This window comes from Leopardus geoffroyi, chromosome E2 (assembly GCF_018350155.1).
Source record: "Leopardus geoffroyi isolate Oge1 chromosome E2, O.geoffroyi_Oge1_pat1.0, whole genome shotgun sequence".
Taxonomy (NCBI): domain Eukaryota; kingdom Metazoa; phylum Chordata; class Mammalia; order Carnivora; family Felidae; genus Leopardus; species Leopardus geoffroyi.
In genome coordinates, this window is record NC_059335.1 from 19,924,356 (window position 1) to 19,946,518 (window position 22,163).

Here is a 22,163-nt window from a genome sequence, read left to right on the forward strand (position 1 = left end):
GGGCCCGTGGGACCCTCTTACAAGAGGCTTTAGGATATAATTTGTCCATCTGGGATGAGGGATGGGAAGAATTTGTCCACTGGCTCGCATCTGTCATCATCAAAGAGGAAGCCCAAGTGTGTTAACTCCCCGACACTTTGGTTACAAGTCTGTGGGTGCCAGGTTGGTCCTTCATTACCTCACACTTCAGGGGTAGCAGAGAAGCCCCGGGGGGTAATGGGAAGAGCCAGAAGGTTGCACTTGAAGTGGGAAAAAATAGTAAGCAAGGTGAGGCTAGAGGATCTGAGGTGGTTCCCAACAGGCATCTGATACAAAATGAAGATGCTGGGCCATGGGCACTTGGAGATACAGCGGCGGGGGGGGGGGGGGGTCAGATGGAAATTACCAGTGCACATTCCCTCCAGCCCTGCACAGGAACGCCCTGACATTGCTCCCACCCTCGCCAACACTGGTGTTCAATTTTAAACGCTCCGGTGAACGTGCCGTGATACCTCGTTCCAGTTTTAGGTGGCATTTCCCTGATGACTAATAAGGTTGCACACCTGTTCAGGAGTTTACCAACCAATCGGATATCCTCTTGTGAAGCTCCTATTCAAAGTCTTCCTACTGATTTGTAGTAGCTTTCATATTTCTTTTAGATAAAACCTCTTTATCAGATGTGTGTATTGAAATGACTCCTCTCACATGTGGCTTACTTATCCTTTCTCTTAATCATGCCTTTTTGAGAGAGACAGTGCATTTGCACTTGTGTAAGTGGGGATAGTAGGGGGCAGGGGGAGGGGCAGATAGAGAGAGACAGAATCTTTTTTTTTTTTAATGTTTATTTTTGAAAGAGAGAGAAAGAGAGAGAGACAGAGCGTGAGCAGGGGAGGGGCAGAGAGAGGGGGAGACACAGAATTCGAAGCAGGCTCCAGGCTCCGAGCTGTCAGCCCAGAGCCTGACGTGGAGCTCGAACTCACGGGCCACGAGATCATGACCTGAGCTGAAGTCGGATGCTCAACCCACAGAACCACCCAGGAGCCCCGAGAGAGACAGAATCTTAAGCAGGCTCTGTGCCCAGCACAGAGCCCGCTGGATCTCACAACCCTGAGATCATGACCTGAGCCGAAATCGAGAGTCAGTCGCTTAACTGACCTAGGCCCCCCCCTTAATCATGCCTTTTGATTAACAGAAGTTTCTAATTCTAATGGAGTCCAATTTGTCTTTTTTTTTTTTTTTTTTTTTTTTTTTTTTTTATCAATAGTGCTTTCTGTGTCCTGTTTAGGAAAGTGAATCTATTCTCTCCCGAGTCTTCTTCTAGGTGCTTTGTTGTTTTATCTCTCACACATACATTTCACATGCACATCCATGGACTTGGTTTTAGGATATGGTATAACGTAGCGATGAAGAGTATTTTTTTCACTATGGATACTCAATTGACCCAGCACCATTTATTGAAAAGTCTGTGCTTTCTCCACTGCTCTGTGATGTCAACTTCGTGCTGATACACCAGGGGCCCCATAGATGGATGGCTTTATCTCAGCAGTTCCTGTTTTGTTCCACTGGTTGATTTGTTTATCCTTGTTTTCAGCTGTAGCAAATCCTTCCACGTTGTTCTTCTTCATATATATTTTATTTTATCTTATATTTTAGTTTATCTTATTATAAATGTTTATTCAGTTTTGAGAGAGAGAGAATGAATGGGGGAGAGGCAGAAAGAGGGGAACAGAGGATCCTAAGCAGGCTCTGAGCTGACACCAACGAGCCTGATGCGGGGCTCGAACTCACAAACTGTGAGATCATGACCCGAGCTGAAGTCGAACACTCAATTGACTGAGCCACCCAGGTGCCCCTCCTTAGTATATATTTTAGAATCAGCCTGTCAAATTTCACCTCCACCCACGCCCTCAAAAAATCCAAGCAAACAAAAACAAAACAAAAAAACAAACCATTGGGATTAATGTGTTTTGCATCTATATATCAACTCTATAGATCAACATGAAGAAAACCAACATCTTAAATTCTAATCCATGAACAGAGTATACTCCTCAATTAATTTATCTCTTTTACAATTTCTCTCAGGAATGTTTTATAGTTTCTGTATAGAAATTGTACACATGATGCACTAGATTTAGGTACTTGGTCTTTACGCTATTATGAGTTTATTTTCTAATTGTTGCTGGTACATAGAAATACAATTTGTTTTTATATATTGGACTAGTATCCAGTAACTTTACTAAATTAACTAGCTTTACATTTATATATATATATATATATATATATATATATATATATATATACACACACACACATATATATATACAGACACACATACATATATATATATTACCCAACATATCATATATTTTATGTATTCCTTTCCTATCTTCATACCTTTTTATTTCTTTCTGGATTAGCTTCTTTCACTTAGTAACATGCATTTATGTTTTTTTCTGTTTTTTCATAGTTTCATAGCTCATTTCTTCTTAGCTCTGAGTATTATTTTACTGGGTGGATGTACCACAATTTATTGATCCATTCACCTACTGAAGGACATCCTGGTTACTTCCAAGTTTTGCCACTTAGGAAAAAAGCTGTTATAAACATCTATGCACAGGTTTTTGCGGGGATATAAGTTTGTAATTCCTTTGGGTAAATACCAAGGCGTATGATTGCTGGATTCTATGCTAAGAATATGTTTTGTAAGAAACCGCCAAGGCACCTGGGTGTTTCGGTCAGTTGACAGTCCAACTTCGGCTCAGGTCATGATCTTCGGTCTGTGAGTTCGATCCCCATGACAGGCTCTGTGCTGACAGCTCAGAGCCTGGAGGCTGCTTCAGATTCTGTGTCTCCCCCTCTCTCTGCGCCTCCCCTGCTCACACTCTGTCTCTCTCACTCTCAAAAATGAATAAATGTTAATTTAAAAAATCTTTTTTTTTAAAAAAAAACTGCCAGACTGTCTTCCAAAGTGGCTATATCATTTTCCATCCTCACAAGCAGTGAATAAGTGAGTTTTCCTGTTGTTCCACATCCTCACAAGCATTTGGCGTTATCATTGTTCTAAATTGTGGTTAACTAAAAGGTGAGCCTTTTTACTTCTTTTTCTTGCCTTATTGCACTGGCTAGGACCTCTAGTGCAGTGTTCTACAGAACTGATGAGTGCTAACATTCTTCCACATTTCCAGTCTCAGTGGAAAAGCATTCAACATTTAACCATTTAATGTGATGTTAGCTGCCAGGTTGGGGGTTTTGTTTGTTTGTTTGTTCCTTTGAGGGCTTTGGGTTTGGGGTAGAAACATTTATCAGATGAAATACATTCTCTTCTCTTCTCTTTATAATCTGCTAAGAGTTTTTTGTTTGTTTAAATCATGGATGATTGTTTTCCGAATCTATTGAAAGGATCTCATGGTTTTCTTTCTTTTTCTCTGTTAATGTGGCAAAGTACTCACTGACCAATCTTGCCAACTTTTTATTTGCGCTGGGGCTTGCGATTCTAGTTCGATTCCACTAAAATGTCCTCTTGAACTGTGGGTCTGGACAGTAACATGCAAATTCCATCCTACCAGTACCCTAAAGTCACCCCTTCTCTTCAAACACATGCATTCCACGTTTCAGGAGCCTGCTCCAGGCTCCCGGGTGAGGCTCAGGCCAATCCCTAAGTGCACTAGCCCTGGCTGGACCCTCTCTCAGCAGACCCTAGTGTTGCAAAGGCAACTGGGTGGGGAGGGTCAGACCAGCAGGTCGACACCCCGGCTTCCCATCCTACTCCACTACATCCAGGAGTCCTCTGAACCCCTGTCCCGCCCCCTGCGCGAGGCTCCTTTAAGAAAGCCGGCGGCTGAACGCGTCTCTGGGGCGGGAGGCAGAGGGCGCCAAGAATGCGGGACTCCGACGACGGGAGCGCGAAGGCTGAAGCTTCGCCGGTGGCCTCCCCCTCCGCGTCCCCCCAGCACTCCACCCAGGGTCCTCCCGCTCCCTACTCCCAGATCCCCGCCCCCCCTCCCCCCCACTTCGAAGGTCCCTCCTCGGCGGCCAAACTCCCTGCACCGCCACGCTCGCACCTCGTTGCTCCGCCCGCAGCCCAGACCCCGGCCCCAGCCCCCGCCCCACCGCCGGGCCGCCGGGCGGCCGTCGGACTCGGGCGGGGCCCCCGCAAGCCGCGGGCGGGGGGAAGGACGGGGCGCCCGGCGCGACCTCATCCACATGCAGGGGACGGCGCGGCGCGGCGGCCGCCAGGAAAGGACAAAAGCTGTTCCGCCGCCGGCCGCGCAGTGCCAGGCTCGCCCCGCCCGCCGCCCCGGTGGCCCCCGACGCGGCCCCCCTTCCGTCTGCCCCGCGGTCCGGGGCTGCACAGCCCTGACGGCTTCCGGGAGGAGGCAGCCTCTTTGGGACCCTGCACGCCCGACCTCCTCCACGTCCTCAGGAGCCACAGCCCCCTTCTCCGTGTCTCCTGGCCAGTTGAGGTGGCCCCATCTCCTTGAGCGGGCCTGGACTGCGGGGGCCCTTCCTTCGCCAAAGCCCTCAGTTCTAGTCCGCCTAGCCTCCACTCTCACCTGTGACCAGCAATCCGCAGATGGAACTTGCCAGACACAGCCCAGAGCCCAGCCGGGCGGGGCGGGGGCGGGGAGGTGGGGAGGTTAGGGCAGAACCTCTTCCGGGATTCTCTCAAGGCTCTGGATGAGGGTTGGAGGCCAGACTTTTGATGGTGGGTGCTTAGGGTCTCCTGACCCTCCGAGGGCTTCCTGGACGCAGCCCCATCCCCCCTACAGCTGTATCTCATACCCCGCCATCACCACCCGGAGGCCAAGGAAGCATCAGAAAGGCTTTGCGTCTGGGCCCTGCCACTTGCTCTGTGATGCTTCTCACGCATCTCTGGGCCTCAACTTCCACCTGTAGAATGGACCCAACCTCCACCCTTCTCCCTGGAGGCGGGCACTCGGGGTCTGTGCCAGGATTCAAGGAGTATGGAAGCGCTGGCACACAGAGGGTCCCAGTAAACACACAGCTATTATTTTTGCCAACTTCCTCAGTCTCGTTGAGGGCAGGGACAGTCTTGCCTTTGAGCTCTGCTCCCCCACTCTCACCCCACGACTGGATGTAACTCCGGCAGTGGGAGGGCCTCTTCCTTCGTTCAACTGGAAAGTTCTTCCCAGGTCTGCTCCAAGTCCTCTCCTTCCTTCCCAGGCAGGGGGGTGGGGGCAGTTCCCTTTAAGGAAGGTGGGGGAGGGGGCTGCCGACCGGTCCTCCTTCCGCCCCTCCCTGGCCCCCGCAGCCGGGGGCCCAGGGCCCGGGCCCCGCGCCAGCGCATGCGCCCGCCTGTGGGCGCTGTCCGGGCTGCGAAGGCCGCGAGCGCACGGACAGACGGACGGACCGACGGACTGGCGGCGGGTCGGACACACTGGGCAGCGCGGGGAGCGGGGACGCGGCGGGACAGCGACATGGCCGGCCACACGCAGCAGCCGAGCGGGCGCGGGAACCCCGGCCCTGCACCCTCGCCCTCCCCCGGCCCGGGCCCGGGCCCCGGCGCCTCGGAGCGGGTGGCGCTCAAGAAGGAGATCGGGCTGGTGAGCGCCTGCACCATCATCATCGGTGAGCGGGGCCCGGGCGGGCGGGTGCCTGGCGTGGCAGGGCCAAAGGCTTGGGGCGCACTGCCGCCCGAAACAAGGAGCACCCCGCTCCCGGCGCCCCTATGATCTGCGACCGTGGGACGCGTGAGGAGATGCCCAGAGCACCTGTGGTGTCACCCCTCACACGGTGGCAGTAAGACTTCTTGTCCCCACCTCTCCTGGAGCCCCAAATGTTTGCACCTGAGGGAGGTTCAGGTCCCATCCACCCCTGGGAATCCCCCTCCTGCCTTTAATTTGCTGTGGTTTCAGCAAGAGGAATTGCCCTCAGTTTTCTCATCTATGAAATGGAGGTGACTGTAATCCTGCCTTGAGTGCAGGAGCCTTGTAAGTACGGGGACTGGATAGGTTGACCCAGGTTAAGGCCCCAAGTTCTGGGCTGTGGCTCAAGCTGAGCCCCTACTGTGTGTGGGACCCAGGTGCCATACAGTGTGGGTGATTTATTCAAAAGCAGGATGCCCTGTGCGTAGACTGGACAGGTAGAGCCAGCCCAGTGGGGAAATAGGTTCAGAGTATGTAATTATTGCAGAGTTTGGTGGCAGGACCCTGGGGAGAGTCAGTGACTGGGAAGGCCAGTGATGGGGTGGGCATACCAAGCCTGCAGAAAAGCCACCTGCTTCCTGGGCAGGGATCCCAACTGGCACTCACATCCTCTGGGCTCATCTTTCCCACCTGAGAATGTGTCCGTGTGTCTTGCCCCCACATGGGGACTTCTGGATCAGCAGAGGGCTCAGGGGACAAGGCCCAAGTCATGCACACTGACTCCTCAGGAACTAGGTAACCTAGACTGGTGCCCGTGTCCACACCAAGTGCCTCAGAGACCCTCCTGGGAGTAGTCTGTTCCATCCCCTGTGTTCCAGGAGACAGAGTGGGGGGATGAATGACGGGGGTCTTGACTGCCCTTATCCTGCCTGCCAGATCTCCCCCTCACCAGCCAGGGAGGCCTTGTGTACCCCCCTGCCCACCACCCATCCTCAGACCCCTGAAGATGAAGAAAGTTGGAGGCTCAGAAGGGCAGACTGGAGTCTTCACCTCTTCCTCTGCTGCCCCCACACTGGGAGCTCCTGAACTGGGGCTGGGATCTGGTTCGTGGCCATCCCCATGCTCACGCAGAAGGTTGCCCCAGAACGTAACCCCTGTCGAGGTAGCTCCCCCATCTCACCCCCTTTCCCCTGGAATGGAATCTTCCAGGAGCCGCTCCTGCGACCTCGTTGCCCTAGGACGTCCCTGCCTGACTGTCTACTGCTGGGAGGAAGTGTTGGTCCCAAGGATTTGGCTGGGATACTGGTTAGAGTCTTGCCTGGCCCACACATGATGGAGTCAAGAGGCTGGCCGTGTCTGGAGCCAGCTACAGTGCCAGGAAGGTGCAGGGCGCGACACGGCTCTTCCTGGGCTACCTCAGCTAAGCAGGCATCCTTGAGCTGTATTCCTACTCTGCCTCCTCCCGCACCCTATCTGCTTCAGGGCAGGTGGAGGCCGCTGGCTCCTCTCTCCTCGAAAGAGGACCCTGGCGGTGGCGGTGGGACCAGAGGAGGCCTCCTCCACCGTCACATGTCTTCTGCAGGACGGACCCCGTAAGAATAGCCCCATGCATCCCAGCTCTGCCCTTCCCCATGCCCTCCCCTCCGCCCCGTTTCCGTCCATTCCTGCTGTTCCAGGCCCACTGCCCCCTTGGTCTCCAGACCTTGAAGACTGAGCTGGGGTAAGAGGTGACTTGGCCAAGGGTGGCCGACTGGGGAGGAGAACCCAGAAGACCTGACCCCCACCCGCGACACTCATTGGTGGTCCGACGACCCTGCGTGGGGAGTTGTGAAGGGTCCCAGAAGGCAGGAGACGGACGAGGAGATAATGGATGTGAACCAGAAGGGGACGGGACATGAGGGAGGAGGCCTCTGTGGCTGAGTCAGGGTCTGCACTGCTTGGTGCCCTGGAGACCCCACCCTCTCCCCCTCCCCATGCTGTTCTGTGGAGTCTATCTCACACATCTGATCCCACCTTCCTGCCCTGGCCCACCTGGTCAAAGTGAAAAATGTCTCCAGAGTGTCATATTTTAGCTTTAAAAGTCTTGAGGCCTTTATATTCTACTCCACAGTCTTTCTTGTTACCAGATCCCGCACTTGTTATCTCGAAAACTTCAAATAGCCCCTTCCAGAAGGTCCTATAATTCTCGTTCCTTGTACCCTCTGCCCTGTCCTAGGCTGAGGAGTGGGAGCTTTCGGGAATGGAATGATATGGAAGGGCTCTGGGCTGGAGTCAGACTCCGCCCGAAGTGTGTTTAGGACAGCACCTCCTGGCCCCAGCAAGCACACCTGGAGGGGAACAGGCCAGCCTGGGGGAAAGTGAGCCAGTGGAGCCGGGGCTATGTAAGACACCACCATGTCTAATACCCATCCTGAAAAACACCCCTTACTACATCATGAAATCGTGTTCCCCCTTTATCTCACTTGATTCTCATGCCCACCTTGCAAGATGAAAGTGTTTATACCCATTCTACAGATGTAGGAAATGGGGTTGGAAGTTAAATGACACTTCTGCAGGCAGGAGACTTGGGACTTGGAACCAGATTTGGACCCAATCTTCTAATCCGGTGCCCTTCTTCATACTGTTCTGGTGCTGGGCAAAACTGGAGCCAGATTCAGAGCCCTTGATGGAAGAAGGTTGGGATTTACCGAGGATTTACCCGAGTCCCCCACTTTATGATGGATGGATGGATGGACGGATGGATGGATGGATGGGTGGATGGATGAACAAATGGACAAAGGAATCTCCTGGGACTCCCCACTCCCACCCAGGACTGTATGTATAAAATCTCTTGTCCTGACTCAAGAACCTTGGCCAGCTGCCTCTCCCGATCCACACCCAAGGAATGGGCATGCCCAGGTCCAGCAGAGTGGGAATCACTTTGGGTGTGCTCACCAGGCTTTTTTGTCCTCCACTCTGTCCCTTGGACTCAGGTATCCAGCCCATGCTCGTGTTTATGTGTCAGGCTCAGGAGTGTTCAGGGACTCAGAGGCCTGCTTCATGAACCCCATCTCCTGCTCATCCAACCATGACCAGGCCTCTTTCTGTTGTCCCCAGGGCTGGTGGTGGCTGGTATGCTCAGAGGATGGCCCTCTGCAAAGGCCCAGCACCTCCTCATAGGGACCCTGAAGAGACATAAAGCCACACAAGAGCTTGTCTGTGTCTCACACCCCTGATTTACAGATGAGGAAACAGACTGAGGCTGCAACCAGCCCAGATCAGATGCCCTTGGTGCTCGGGACACCACTGGGGGCCAAGGCAGCTCAAGCTACAACGGGGCGTGGGGGGCTGCCAGCACTGGACACACTCATTCATCTAGTCATCACACTCATTCATCTAGGTACAGAACAATGCCAGACACTGTTCTGGGCGCTGGAGATACAACAAGGAATAGGATAGACAAAAGCCCTGTCCTCTTGGAGCTGACATTCCAGCATGGGAGTAAAAGAGCAAATGATAAACAAGCTGAACATTCGGCCAATGGGATAATGATAAGTGCTAACGTGACAAAATTAAGATGGGGGTGGGGAAGATTGTAGGTAGGAGATGAGTCAGGAGTGGGAGGGGCCCAATTTGTGTGGGCCTTCCTGGCTGCAGTGAGAACTTTGCCTTTTTCTCTTTGTGAGACAGGAGAGGGCTTTGAGCAGACGAGGGATGGGATAAGACAGGATGGGGTGGGATGGGATAGGATGGATGGAGTAGGATATGGGATGGGAAAGGATGGGATGGGATGAGATGGATGGGACGGGATGGATGGGGTAAGATATGGGATGAGATGTGATAGGATATGGGATGGGATTGGATGGATGGGAGGGGATGGGGTGGATGGAATGGGATGGATTAGATGGGGTGGGATGGATGGGATGGGATGGGATGTATAGGGTAGGATGTGGGAGAGGATGGGAAGAGATGGGATGGATGGGATAGGATATAGAGTGGGATGGGATGGAATGGGATGGAATGAGATGGGGCTCACTATGGAGAAGCTGTGGGCAGCAGGGGTAGAAGCAGGAAACCTGGTCAGGAGGGTACTGAGTCACTTGGGTAAGAGATAGTGGTGGCTCAGAGCAGGGTGGTGGCAATGAGGTGCTGAGTGGAGGTTCAGTTCTGGATGTGTTTGGAAGGTGGAGCCAAAGGATTTGGGATGAACTAGATATGAGGTGTGGGAGAAAGAGAAGAGTCAAGGGTGACATCAGGTTCGGGCCTGAGCCTTTGGGAGCCAGGTTTGCAATGTACTGATCTGGAAAGACTGTGAGGGAAGTAGGTTCTTGAGGGAAAGGGGTTGGAAGTCCAGAATCTCATTTTGACCATGGGAAATTTGAGATGCCTATTTGTAGAGTAATTAGTTGGATATGCGGGTTTAGTTTAGGGAAGAGGTCCATGGTAGGCATATAAATGTGGGAGTTGCCAACAGAAGCTAGGGGACTGGATGAGGTCTCCAAGGGAGGGAGTGTGGAGGGAAAGGGGCCAAGGCCCCGGGGCTGAGCCACAGGCACTCAAAATCTGGAAGTCAGGAAAGAGAAGGACCAGCAGAGGAGTCCAGAAGGAGCAGCCAGCAAGGTGGGAGGAGGGCCGGGAGGCTGAGGCTGGAGGAAGGGGTTAACTTGCCAGATGCCACTGATGAGGCAGGTAAGATGCGGTTTGCGGGTGGATGACTGGATCCAGCGTTGTGGAGCTCATTGGTGACCTTGACTCAGCCTGGAGATGGGGCACAGGCGAGGCTTCTTAGGTGGGGTTGGGCTGGGCTGAGCCAGGCAGAGAGAGCTCCACACTTCTGCTCATCCCTCTCTGAAAAGGAAAGTGGGTTAGGCCGGAAGTACACGCCAGTCATTTGGCAATTCCAGACATGTCCTGGAGGCATCCCCACTCACCTCCCTGGAGTTCTGCCAAGAACCTCAATGGGCACTTCTGTCTCCTCAGAGGGATGCCTGACACATGCTCATTAAGGACATTCATGTGTTTGGAGTCACGGGCTTCACCCAGGGGGACGGCAGGGTCCCTAAAGCAGAGCTCTGGCTACAGACTCCAGCATACAGAGGTCCCATGGGGATCAGGTCTCCAAAAGCCAGATTGGGTGGCCTGGGGTATCTTCAAGGTTGATGACAGTAGTGAGATCCATAAGCACTTCCTGCGGCCTCTGATGTGCGAAGCAGCGTGGGGGCATGCCTGCATCACTGCCTTTTCTTCCCACTTTGTAGCCAAGAAGGGTTGGAGAGGTGATGTATCTTGTCCACAGCCTCCCACCAAGAGGGATCTGGGATTCGAACCCAGATCTGGGGATTCTCAATTAGTGCCTCTGCCTGTGGCCTCAGGGACCTACTGAAGGGAATTTGGAACTCTTTCCCAGAGGCCTCATGGGTCATATCCTAATGGGGAGGTGCTGAGACTCGTTGCCCAGAGCAAGGGAAGGAGGTCTGGCCTATGGCCAGCCCCTGATCAGGCCCAGGAGCCCCAGAGCTGTTCTCTGTCAGGCCAGCAGGCCAGTGTGACAGGAAGAACCCCCATTGTCAGCCTGCTCGCTAAAAGAGGCACAGATAGGCAAGGCGTATGTAAGATGACCTAGGCCCTGTGGGTTCTTTGTCCTTTTGAGGGGCTGAAGCTTCTCATCACAGACCCTACCCTCTGGGAACTCAGGACCCATGCAGGGTAGCCAATAATCACTTCCTGGCCATCCTCCATGTACCATGGGAGTAGAGCAGGATCCAAGTTATAGGGGCCAAAGTGGAAGGTCAGGGAGGGCTTCCTGCAGCTTCTGGGAAACTAGCGAGCTGAGGAGACACCTGACACAGTGAGGGACATGGGCCCCCGAGCAGACTGTGTTTCCTTAGGCCTTTGCAAATGTGCGGGATGTGTCCACCCTGCCCAGCAACGCCTCTGCCAAAGTCTGGGTTGAGCCAGCCCTCTGCTGCCCCCTAGCTCAGTGGCCTGACCTGGTGAAAGGGGAAACTGAGGCCCAGAAGGGCAGCACTGGCCTGAGGTCACACAGCTGACTGCTGAAAGTGTTTCTAAGGATGAGGGGTGGTGCCAGCAGCCTGGCCTGACGGGACCTCCCTGTCCCCCTCCCCAAATCAGACTCTGCACCTTCCACCCACACGCACCGAGGGCAGTTGGCTCTTTCCACCAACATGACCTCCACCGTCCACCCTTGCGACCTCCACGGTCGGCCACTGCCTCCCAAAAATAGGTCAGCGCGCACCGCAACAGCCAGAAGAACAATGGCCCTTTCTTCGTTCCTCCACGGAGCCGAGTAAGCCCCATCAGGCCAAACATCTTAATGTGATAAAAGCCACCCGGTGTGGGCTGAGGGAAGAGGGGCGGGAGGAGACTGAAGGGGGGCTTCCTGGTGGGGGACTCACATCCTCACCCACCTGTGCTGGCGCTGTGGCCCTGCGAGGACCCACTGGGTGGGTGGGAATGTGGAGACCCTGGAACCTGCATTTCTCCAGCCCACTGTCAGCAGACATCTGACCAGGCACATGGTAATCTCTCCCTGGCCAGCCCATGCTCCCCGCTTCCTGCCCCTCTGCCTCTTTCTCCAGAGCAGGCTTCCCCAAGGTCTGGGCTTGTCCACTACTGTGTCCTGAGGCCGGCAAAGCTGATCCTGCTGGGCCTGAACACAAGGGCTGAGAAGGGAGGCCTGAACCCACCACCACTGGGAGGGCTGGGCAGGCACCCCTGCCATATCCCTCACAGCTCTGTGGTCCCTTCGGCACGCCTCCTGGAGTCATTCAGATGCTGGAGGCCCCACCCCTGCCCCCAGCTTCCTCCTCCTTGCCCTCTACCGCCCACCCAAGCCCACAGCCGCTGTGGATCCTTGCAGAGCCCCACCCAGCCCATGTGGTGCCCAGAGCAGCCAGTGGACTTCAGTGGGTTTTCTGCCACCTTCCAGCACAAACCCGGGGGAAGGTGCTAGAGGTTGTCCAGGCCCACAGGGAGAAGCCCACAAAGACCTCAGAGGCACCAGCTGACACACATGTTCCGTTGAGCCATGTGGGGAGAAGTCCTGCACCGTAGGCTGAGGCCATGTGTCCAAACAAAATGATCCCCTGGCCCATCCCCCAGGGCCAGCATTGGAGTCTCCCACTACTGAGCATAGGCTAGTGATATGTCCCTTTTCAGACCCCAGCCTTGGAGGACAAGATGCCAGGTGTAGCTTCCCAAGGGCTATGCCCATGAGACCCTACTGTGCTGAACTGTATAGAGCGCTGGGGTCCCCATAGGCTGGGTTGCTCGGGTCCCTGGATGTCCCCAGCCTGAATGCACCCAGCTCCTTCCAAGGCCACCCAGCCCCCGCTGGCTTCCAACCTCACTGGCTTTTGGCAAATCCCACTCCACCAGGTCCTGAGAACAGAGGCCCTGCTGCCGGATACAGCGAACTCAAAGACCCTTTAGAAAGCTGACCCAGGCCCCAGGCCCCCCAGGTAGATAAGGGAGGCAGCTCCTCTCCCCCTGGAAGCTGGCTGAGGGCACAGCTTACCTCTGGGGGCTGGGGGACAGGAATTCTTTCGTCCTTATCTGGATGTATTTAGGGCTCCTGGGATGTGACTAGAAAACCAAGTGGGGCACCGTGGCCGTCCAGACTGGAAATCTGTGTCGGCCGGGGGCGGGGTGGGGGGTAGCACCGTGGACAAGGAATGCATGCAGATTGGTGGCCACAGCTGTGTCCTTGGCCAGACCCGCCTGTGGGCCTGGCAGGTGGAACAGGCAGGCTCTGCCCTGATGGGTGTGCACTGTCCCACAGGACCTGGCAGGTGGGGGTGATCCTGTTGAGGGGCTGAGCCCCAGCTCCTAGCAGGGTTGCTTTTTTATTCTTGTGGCCTGCGCATTCTGGGATTATTTCCTCTTGGGCAGGCCCTTGTGCAAATCACCAGTGATGTGACCTAATTTATTTGCACAGATGGTGAGACCCAGGTCACCCAGAACGTTGCCCTTTTTGCCCTAACTGCCAGGGAGCTCACAGCTCAGTGGGTATTCAGAGCCTTGTTCATCCTGAGAACCTGCTCTGCAGACCACAGCTTGGCCCTCTGAGCATTTTGATTGAGCGTTCCCAGACACCATGAATCAACAGAGCACCCCCTGACACCTACCACACTCCGCAAGACTCAGAGTCATCCCCAAGGGCAGGGCAGGCTTCTGTGACCAAGGCAGATTCCACTGGCCTCTGAGCCTCAGAGGCTGGCCACTCCCCTCCTCTTCCAGAAGAGTCGAGTAGAGAAAGCTGCCCCACTTCACAGATGAGAAAATCAGTCTTTCAGGCCAAGGTATTGGTGCCACTTTGGACATCAGGCCTTTCACTCATCCATTAGTTTACTCAACAGCTGTGTATTGAGCACTTACTACATACCGGGAGTTGGAGGTGAACCCAAGCAGGTACGGCTGCAGAGAGTACACAGAACCACGCCAAAAATGCTAGGTACATCTGGAGACAGCTGTAAGTGAGCAGAGGGCTTCCTAGATTCCTTGCCGAATCCTCACGATAGCCTCTTGTACAGACAGATCTTGAAAGGCGACCTGAGCGCCAGCTGGGCTTTCCCCTGGGATTAGAGCAGCGACTCCTCTTTGCAACCAGTAGGCTGTCTCAAGGGAGAGGCGGTCTGTGTCCAGACCCCAGGCTGGCCAGGTCTCTGCCAGCCTGCCCTTGCCCACCCGATTCCTTCAGCGATGGCTGCTGACCAACCCCCGGTCCTGAAAGTGCACCAGTTCTTCCCCCTCACCCCACCGGCCCTTGCCCAGGACCTGACACATTTTAACAGTGCCGGGAAACAAGGTCTCTTCAGAGTCTTTGTCCGCAGTCTGGGTCTTAGGTCAGGGACGAGCCCAGGAAGCAGGTTCCCCTTTAAGGAAAGGGGAGAGAGAAGATAAAGAAAGAAAGTACGGGACAAGGTCTGGGGAAGGACAGGACTGTGACATGGGAGGAGGACCCCAAACTGGCATGGTCAAGGAGGGCTTCGTGGAGGTGGTGCCACACTCCCTGAGCTACTCCATGAGTTTGGACTTTGGCCAATGGGAAAGTAGCAGGACAGTGTCATGGTCAAGGTCTTGCTTTAGGAGGCCAGCTCTAGCCAGCAGGTTGGAAGGAGAGCAGGTGGCTGGAGGCTGACAAGGCTGGAGGCTTCGGCCAGGGCCAAGGGGCTGAGCCTGGGCCCTGTGGGGATGCACAGGAAGGCTGCCAGTCTGCCACCGCTCGGGTGATGGAGCTTCCTCGCCTGTGCTTCCCCGCCTGGTGGGAGTAAATGGGGTGGGGGTGGGGGGTGCAGAGGAACTCAGAACAGGAGTCATCTCCTGAATTGCAAGGACAAGGCCAGGTCCTAGAGAAGGGGGGATAATGAGCCCAGAGTGGGGATTGCAAGGTCTGAGGTGCCCAGTGGCATCCATTTGCCTCCAGGCTCACCTTCCCCCTCCTCCTTCTCCAGGGAGCAGCCAAGGCTCCCTTCCTCACTGTAGCATCTGGAAGCCTGAGGAGAAGGCTGGGCTAAGGGGACCCCAGACCTGATGCCTCCCCATCTCTCCCGACCCCAGGGAACATCATCGGCTCGGGCATTTTCATCTCCCCCAAGGGGGTCCTGGAGCACTCGGGCTCTGTGGGTCTGGCCCTCTTCGTCTGGGTCCTGGGTGGAGGCGTCACTGCCCTGGGTTCCCTCTGTTACGCGGAGCTGGGAGTCGCCATCCCCAAGTCTGGCGGGGACTATGCCTATGTCACCGAGATCTTCGGGGGCCTGGCTGGGTGAGTCTGGGGCACCCGTGGGGTCAGTTGGGGAGGGCATGACAATCAGAATGGATGGCCAGTGGGGCCCTGGACTTTGGTTTCCTCTTTTTCTCACATCTCAGGGAGATCATGGGGTGGATGGAGGGAAGGAGGTGGGGGTGTTGGGGAGCCTTCCAAGGCCAGGGTGGGCAGGACACTCCGGCTGGCCCCCTGACCTCTCTGTGCTTCCTTTCAAATATTTCCTTAAGCCTAATCTGCACCTGGGTGAGGCTAGCAATAAGGCAAGGACAGCCTAGATTTTAGTAAACCCATATGTGTGTGGTGGGGGACAGGGGGCATGATAACTCCTATCAATGCCCTGCAAGAGCTCTCCTTTGAAGAGCTCCCCAGCATTCCTTTATGCACCAGTAAGCATTAGCTGAGCACCTACTATGTGCTGAGGACCAGGGAGAAAAAGATCCATTCCTGCCCTCAAGTTATTCACAGTGCAGAAGGGAAAGAGCCCCTCTACACTTGATGAGGACCTAGATCCTTGCTTTGAGGGTGTGCTTGGGGGGCCCAGCAGCTAAGGGAATGGGTGTCACCACCTCAGAAGGTTTCCAGGGAAAACACATTTGCACCAAAGCTTGGAGGGTGTGCTCGACTATCTGGTGTGGCCAGAGGCAGGTCAGATCCATGGTAGTTGTGGGGGCTTGGAGGCGCTGGGAGAGCCTGGGGGCGGGGTGGGGGGTCAAAGCTATTGTAGTTGTCCAGCTGAACCATGCCAAGGGCCTGAATAAAGGCATAGGAAGATCCCAGAACCTTGTAGGAGCCTAAATGTGGAAGACGCGGTGGCCAGTGTGGCATGAGGGAGAGGTGGGTACGGCAGAGGTGACACCCACTTTCCCACTGGTGGGCTCCATTGACGGCAGTTCCCGGGAGGGGGAGGTTGGGGGTAGGCTGCCATGCTGGTGGGGTCTGCGGCATATCCGGGGAGGTGATATAGTCAGGCCTTGTGGGGCAGTTGTCTGGATCCCAGAGGAAAAGTCTAGGCTAAAGTGTGCAAAATTTGGTCCTGAGGGATGTGGTCCAGAGCCTTTAATGGGGTAGTGGCAGACGGGGCCCTGGCAGGGCATGCACACCCCTGTGGGTGTGCCCATGAGTTCTCTGCTCTGGGGAGAGGGTTCTTGGAGGCAACTGGGACCTGAGAAAACAGAAGAAGGTGGGCGGAAGAGGAGGACCCAAGACCCTGCCCCAGGGGCACCTAGCTTCTAGGGTTGCAGACGCCACAGAGTAAAGGTGAGGACCAAGACGAATCTACAGAGCATGGTGGTCCAGAGGTCAGTGGTGTCCCTGGATGAGGCAGTCCCCACCCTCAAGGTCCAGGAGCATCCCCAGAGACAGGCCCTCCCCTGAGTGCAGGCAGGACCCCCCCTGGAATATGTTGGGCCTCATAGCCTGAGCAGAGTCCCTGCTCCCATGTGGGCACCCTGCGGTGCTGAGATTCAGGCAGAAGGGACATAAATCGTTCCCAACCCCCAGCCACAGCTCCTCGGAAGGTCTGGTCCCTCAGGGGTCACAGCTCAGAGCCAGCTACCTGCAGCCATAGGCTCTGCTGAGAGCTCCAGCTGGAGCCGTAACTAAAGGTTCCAGAACAGCTCCGGCTCAGGAAAACAGCCTGTGACCAGAGGCTAGATGGCCATTAGAAAGGTGGTTGGTTCCCAAGTCCTTTTGGACACCTGCCCAAGGGCAGCCCATAGCTGTTTAACTGTGCTGAATGCTGTCTCTGTTGAAGCGGTCCATTAATAGAGTGGAGACCCCAGCGGGGCCAGCCCTGCCTTCCTGGACCGAAGCCGGCATTGAGTGCCCGTGCCAGCCTTGGGTGCCACGGCCCAGGGTGCAGCCCTGCTCCCACACCTGCACCTGCTCAGCCAAGGTGGCGGGGAGGCGGGGTGGTGCGGGATGCCTGTGCCAGGCAGGCCTCACTCATTCCAGCTTCCTGCTGCTCTGGAGTGCGGTCCTCATCATGTACCCAACCAGCCTGGCTGTCATCTCCATGACCTTCTCTAACTACGTGCTGCAGCCCGTGTTCCCCAACTGCATCCCCCCAGCTGCTGCCTCCCGCGCACTCTCTATGGCCTGCCTGAGTGAGCGCCCACCTTGGGGCCACACCATGCCCCCTGCCCCTGTGTGGGAGGACTGCGGGGGCGTGGGGGGGGGGTGCCTCCAACCTCCAGCCCCCTGTGAGCTCAGCCTCAGGGGGTGGGCTTCTGGCACCCCAGCTGCTACAGGGGATGCCGCCCTCCTACAGCCCGGGCTGGACTCGGCTGAGGCCCACCCACCCACTCTCCTTTCCTCTCAGTGCTCCTGACATGGGTGAACAGCTCCAGCGTGCGCTGGGCCACACGCATCCAGGACATCTTCACCGGTGGGAAGCTGCTGGCCCTGTCCCTCATCATTGGCGTGGGCTTCGTCCAGATCTTCCAAGGTAGGGCCTGGGTGGGGCCGTGCACCAGGGTGGGGAGAGGACACTGACCCTTGACCTGTGGACCCCCCAGGACACTTTGAGGAGCTGACACCCAGCAATGCCTTTGACTTCTGGATGACACCCTCCGTGGGTCACCTGGCCCTGGCCTTCCTCCAGGGCTCCTTTGCCTTCAGTGGCTGGAACTTCCTCAACTACGTCACTGAGGAGCTGGTTGACCCTCGAAAGTGAGTAGGACACCCAGCCGGGCCCTGGGAAGGGGAGGGGTACGGCGATGGGAGAGGCAGCCTCTCTGCACGGACCTGCTGCCACCTGTGGCTCAGTCTGGTCACCTGCCTGACCATGCTGCTGCCCCACGGGGATAGCTCTGGAAAGACAGCCGGCACACTGTTCCAGCCTGGCCCTGCTCTGCATGGCTGTGGGTGAGTCACGGCCCCTTGCCAGGCCTCAGAAACACTGAGTATCACTGTCCCACTGAAAATGGATCCAGCTATTTGCATTTGGCCAAAACTTACACATGTGCACATAACACGGTCCCTACTGATAAAGCCCACGGCTCATCCGATACTCACCCAGGGTCGCAACAGAGAGGAGTTTGCGCTGGGGCGGGGGCTGGGGCTGATAGGGAGTCCCAGGAGACCCCAGGTCTAGGGACTGGGCCCCGGGGGTATTTGGGGATCTTCAAGGCTGATTTTGGCTGTATTCACTTTTCTCTTTATGTCCTGACATTAGACCTGCCCCTCAAGGTTTGATGTGGCCCTTCCCCCATCTGCCCTTCCTCCCACCAGCCCGTGGCCCAGCTGGGGCTGGGGGGTGGCAGGGAGACAGCAGTGCTGCCCCTTATCTGTCCCAAGTCCCCCAGCAGACCCAGGAGATGGAGACTCAAAGCTCCTCCCTCGCTGGGGGTCCCTGGGCCCCATCTTCCAGCCCCCACCCCAGGGCTGATGCTGACACACTTCTCCACTGCCCCCAGGAACCTACCTCGTGCCATTGTCATCTCCATCCCGCTGGTGACCTTTGTGTACACCTTCACCAATGTTGCCTACTTCACCGCCATGTCCCCCCAGGAGCTGCTGGCCTCGAACGCAGTGGCCGTGGTGAGTGGGGTCCCACTGGTACCCGGCTCCTGCCTGTCCCGCCATGCCTCACGCACCACCTCTTTTCTGTGTCCACTCAGACCTTCGGGGAGAAGCTGCTGGGCTACTTTTCTTGGGTCATGCCCGTCTCTGTGGCACTTTCTACTTTTGGAGGGATCAATGGCTACCTGTTCACCTCCTCCAGGTGACTGGACTGGGTGGGGAGGGGTCAAGGTGAGGCAAGGCAGGTCCCCCTGGTGTGTGTGATCAGTACTGGGGGCCAGAGGAAGTCAAATACTGCCAGGTGGGTCCCACCTGAAGCTGGGACAGTGAACCCCCCAGTAACAGATGTGATCCCAACTCAGCTACAGCAAGCAAAAGGGAGGTGGGCTAGACAGGGAAGAACTGGCCAGTGGGGCTGCTGGGACCCAGAGCAGGGGTCAGAGGTGACAGCTCAAGAGGGGCCTCAGGTGTGGAGCTGAGGTCTGGGATCTGGTTGGTAGGGGGCCCAAGGCTGGGCTCATGGCCCCCACCAATCTCTGTCCCAGACTGTGCTTCTCTGGGGCCCGAGAGGGGCACCTGCCCAGCCTGCTGGCCATGATCCATGTCAGACACTGCACACCCATCCCTGCCCTCCTTGTCTGTGTAAGTTGTGGGACCAAGGCTGGCAGGGAGGGGAGCCGGGGCCACCCAGCAGTGTGGTAATGGCAGGGATTCCCACTGGCCCTGGGGGGCAGCCCACGGAGGGAGTGGGGAGGGCCGGGGCTCACCAACCTCCTGGCCTGAGCCGGCAGGCCCAGGACAGCCCACAGGGCTGACGGAGGCAGGTGGGAGGCCACCCTCAGCCCGGTCCTCTCCCAGTGCGGGGCCACAGCGGTCATCATGCTTGTGGGAGACACGTACACGCTCATCAACTACGTGTCCTTCATCAACTACCTCTGCTACGGTGTCACCATCCTGGGCCTTCTCGTTTTGCGCTGGAGGCGGCCAGCGCTCCACAGGCCCATCAAGGTGAGGCCTGGGGGAGGATGGGCTGGCCGGCGCTGTCAGAGCCGCCCCTTCACCCATTGGGCATGGGGGTGAGGGGTGAGGGTCAGGGTGGGGGTGGGAGTGATGACAGCATTAGGTGTTCCGGCTTTGGCCACATGCTGCACCCTGCTCAGGGCTTTAAGTATGCTGATGTATTCAGCCTTCATCACAGCCCCACAAGGTGGGTGCTTTGAATACTCCCAGTTTACAGACAGGAAAATGAGGCTAAGACACAGAATTCCATGAGCACACACAAAGACAGAAGAGCCTTAATCAAGCTAAATGCAAATATTCTGTTTGCATATAAATCCTGGAGCTGGAGAAGTGCTCAGTGCCTAAAAAACATGAAACACTGAGAGAGAGAGAGAGAGAGAGAGAGAGAGAGACACCTTCAGCCAAATGCAAGCAGCCAGCAACGCCAGCAACACATAGTTACTGCATGGAACTCAGAGCCACCGAAACTTTGACAAACCTTCTACCGTTTGGCAAAACGGCCATCCCATGAGTTTGTTTCTAGCATGTTTGGCTGCTGCCAGAGCAGGGGACCCTCAAGCCTCAGCTCCCAGGAAAGGGCGGCACCTCGGGATCCCCCCTCCCCCCACCCCTGCCGGGGTGGTGGGGCAGGAGGGCCCAGGGAAGGTTCTGCGCCTCCGTTGGCAGTCCCGTCGCTCTCCCCCAGGTGAACCTCCTGGTCCCCATCGCATACTTGGTTTTCTGGGCATTCCTGCTGGTCTTCAGCTTCATCTCGGAGCCCATGGTGTGTGGAGTCGGCGTCATCATCATCCTCACGGGGGTGCCTGTTTTCTTCCTGGGAGTGTTCTGGAGAAGCAAACCAAAGTGTGTGCACAGACTCACAGGTGAGCCAGGCAGCCTCCCCAAGGTGGCGGGGCCGGGAAACGTGACCTGTTAGGGACTCGCCCTGGAGCAGGACCTCCCGGCAGTTGCGGTGACAACAGGGGGTCCAACCGCCACCCGACATCTCCCCAAGATGTGGCCCCAGGGTCCAGGATCCACCCAAAGGGAGCGGCTTCCTGAGGACCCCTGCCCCACAGCGTCGGATCCCAAGGTCTATCTGTTTGTTTGTCTCTCTGTCCTCAGAATCCATGACACGCTGGGGCCAGGAGCTGTGCTTTGTGGTCTACCCCCAGGGAGCCCCTGAGGAAGAGGAAAATGGCCCGTGCCAGCCCTCCCCACTGCCCACCAGGGACAAGCCCTTGAAAACGCAATGAGACATTTGTGGAGCCTGAAGCAGCTGTTTCTGTTTACATGTTGTTTATTGAGGAGGTGTTTTTGCAAAATAAGTTGGGTTTTTTTTTTGTTTTTTGTTTTTTTGTTTTGTCCTGAAAAAAGAGAGAGAGAGAGAGAGAGAGAGAGAGAGAGAGAGAGAGAGAGAGAGATCTGACTCCTTTGAGTCCTGTGCTGAGAGAGCCCTGGAGATATTGGCTGGGCTCCCTGTCAGTGCTGCCCTGCTCGCTTTCCTGGAAATGTCTATGAATAAAACAGGGTTGGTGGGCGGTGTGCTTGTCTTAGGCGAGTCCCTGGTGGGCATGACCCGGTGGGGCTTGTGTGGTGCTGGCTGAGGAAGGTGCCCCAGCAGGCTCTGGAGGGGGCCTATGGCTCTGGCACTTGAACCAGGCACTTCCTTTCTCCCTTGTGGGGTCCAGAGCCAGCCTTGACCCAAAGGGACACCGGGGTTGGGAAACACCTTGTGCGCCCCTCCCCGGGACCCGCAACACCAGCTCTAGGCTCAACCACCGAGGTCGGTCCGGGTGTTTCTGCTGGAAATGCCTTTCCCTCAGCCCCATAAATCTCTGTGGAGTGACTGCCAGGACTTCAGAGCCCATGGCCTCACCCTGATTTACAGGGGAAACTGAGAGCCTGCGGCAGGATGGGATGGATTTAGCCACTGTCAGTTGGTGCTCGGCCACTGTCACCTGAGAAAGCATCCAGCAGCATCTCCCGGGGGCCTCAAGGCCTGCAAGAGACCATGGGTTTCCTCTACCCTGTGCCCACATTCCTAGCCCTGCCCTCATGCCCAGGAGATTAACCCCTCAGCCAGAGGGCAAAGGGCATCTGCCTGGCGGGGCCTGTACTGACACCACAGGCATGAGGCTGGGGCCAGCAGCCTCCTAGCCTGCTCCTCTAGGGATGGCTGGGAGGATGGGTTGGGCTGAGCACTGACAGAGGGCCCCGCCATGGACTAGGTCTGTGGCACCCATAACCCTGCTCAGTCCAGCACAGCTCTGGCACCCTAGAGGGTGAAT

General features: G+C 56.3%; 1 protein-coding gene across 2 annotated transcripts; it reads left to right on the plus strand.

Moving 5' to 3' along the window:
* Positions 1-5,277: 5,277 nt before the first annotated feature.
* Positions 5,278-21,213, plus strand: SLC7A10 (solute carrier family 7 member 10). 2 transcript variants are annotated; one of them, XM_045442530.1, is made up of 11 exons: positions 5,278-5,568; positions 15,144-15,348; positions 17,305-17,456; positions 17,672-17,797; positions 17,868-18,021; positions 18,768-18,891; positions 18,972-19,075; positions 19,419-19,515; positions 19,732-19,881; positions 20,579-20,756; positions 20,998-21,213. In XM_045442530.1, exons 1-11 carry the CDS (start codon positions 5,286-5,288, stop codon positions 21,126-21,128), a joined length of 1,704 nt encoding a protein of 567 aa, XP_045298486.1. In that variant the 5' UTR covers positions 5,278-5,285; the 3' UTR covers positions 21,129-21,213. The 2 variants fall into 2 exon arrangements, with proteins under 2 accessions (XP_045298486.1, XP_045298487.1); XM_045442531.1 differs by lacking the exon at positions 19,732-19,881 and having other exon boundaries at positions 5,279-5,568; positions 20,638-20,756.
* Positions 21,214-22,163: the final 950 nt, after the last annotated feature.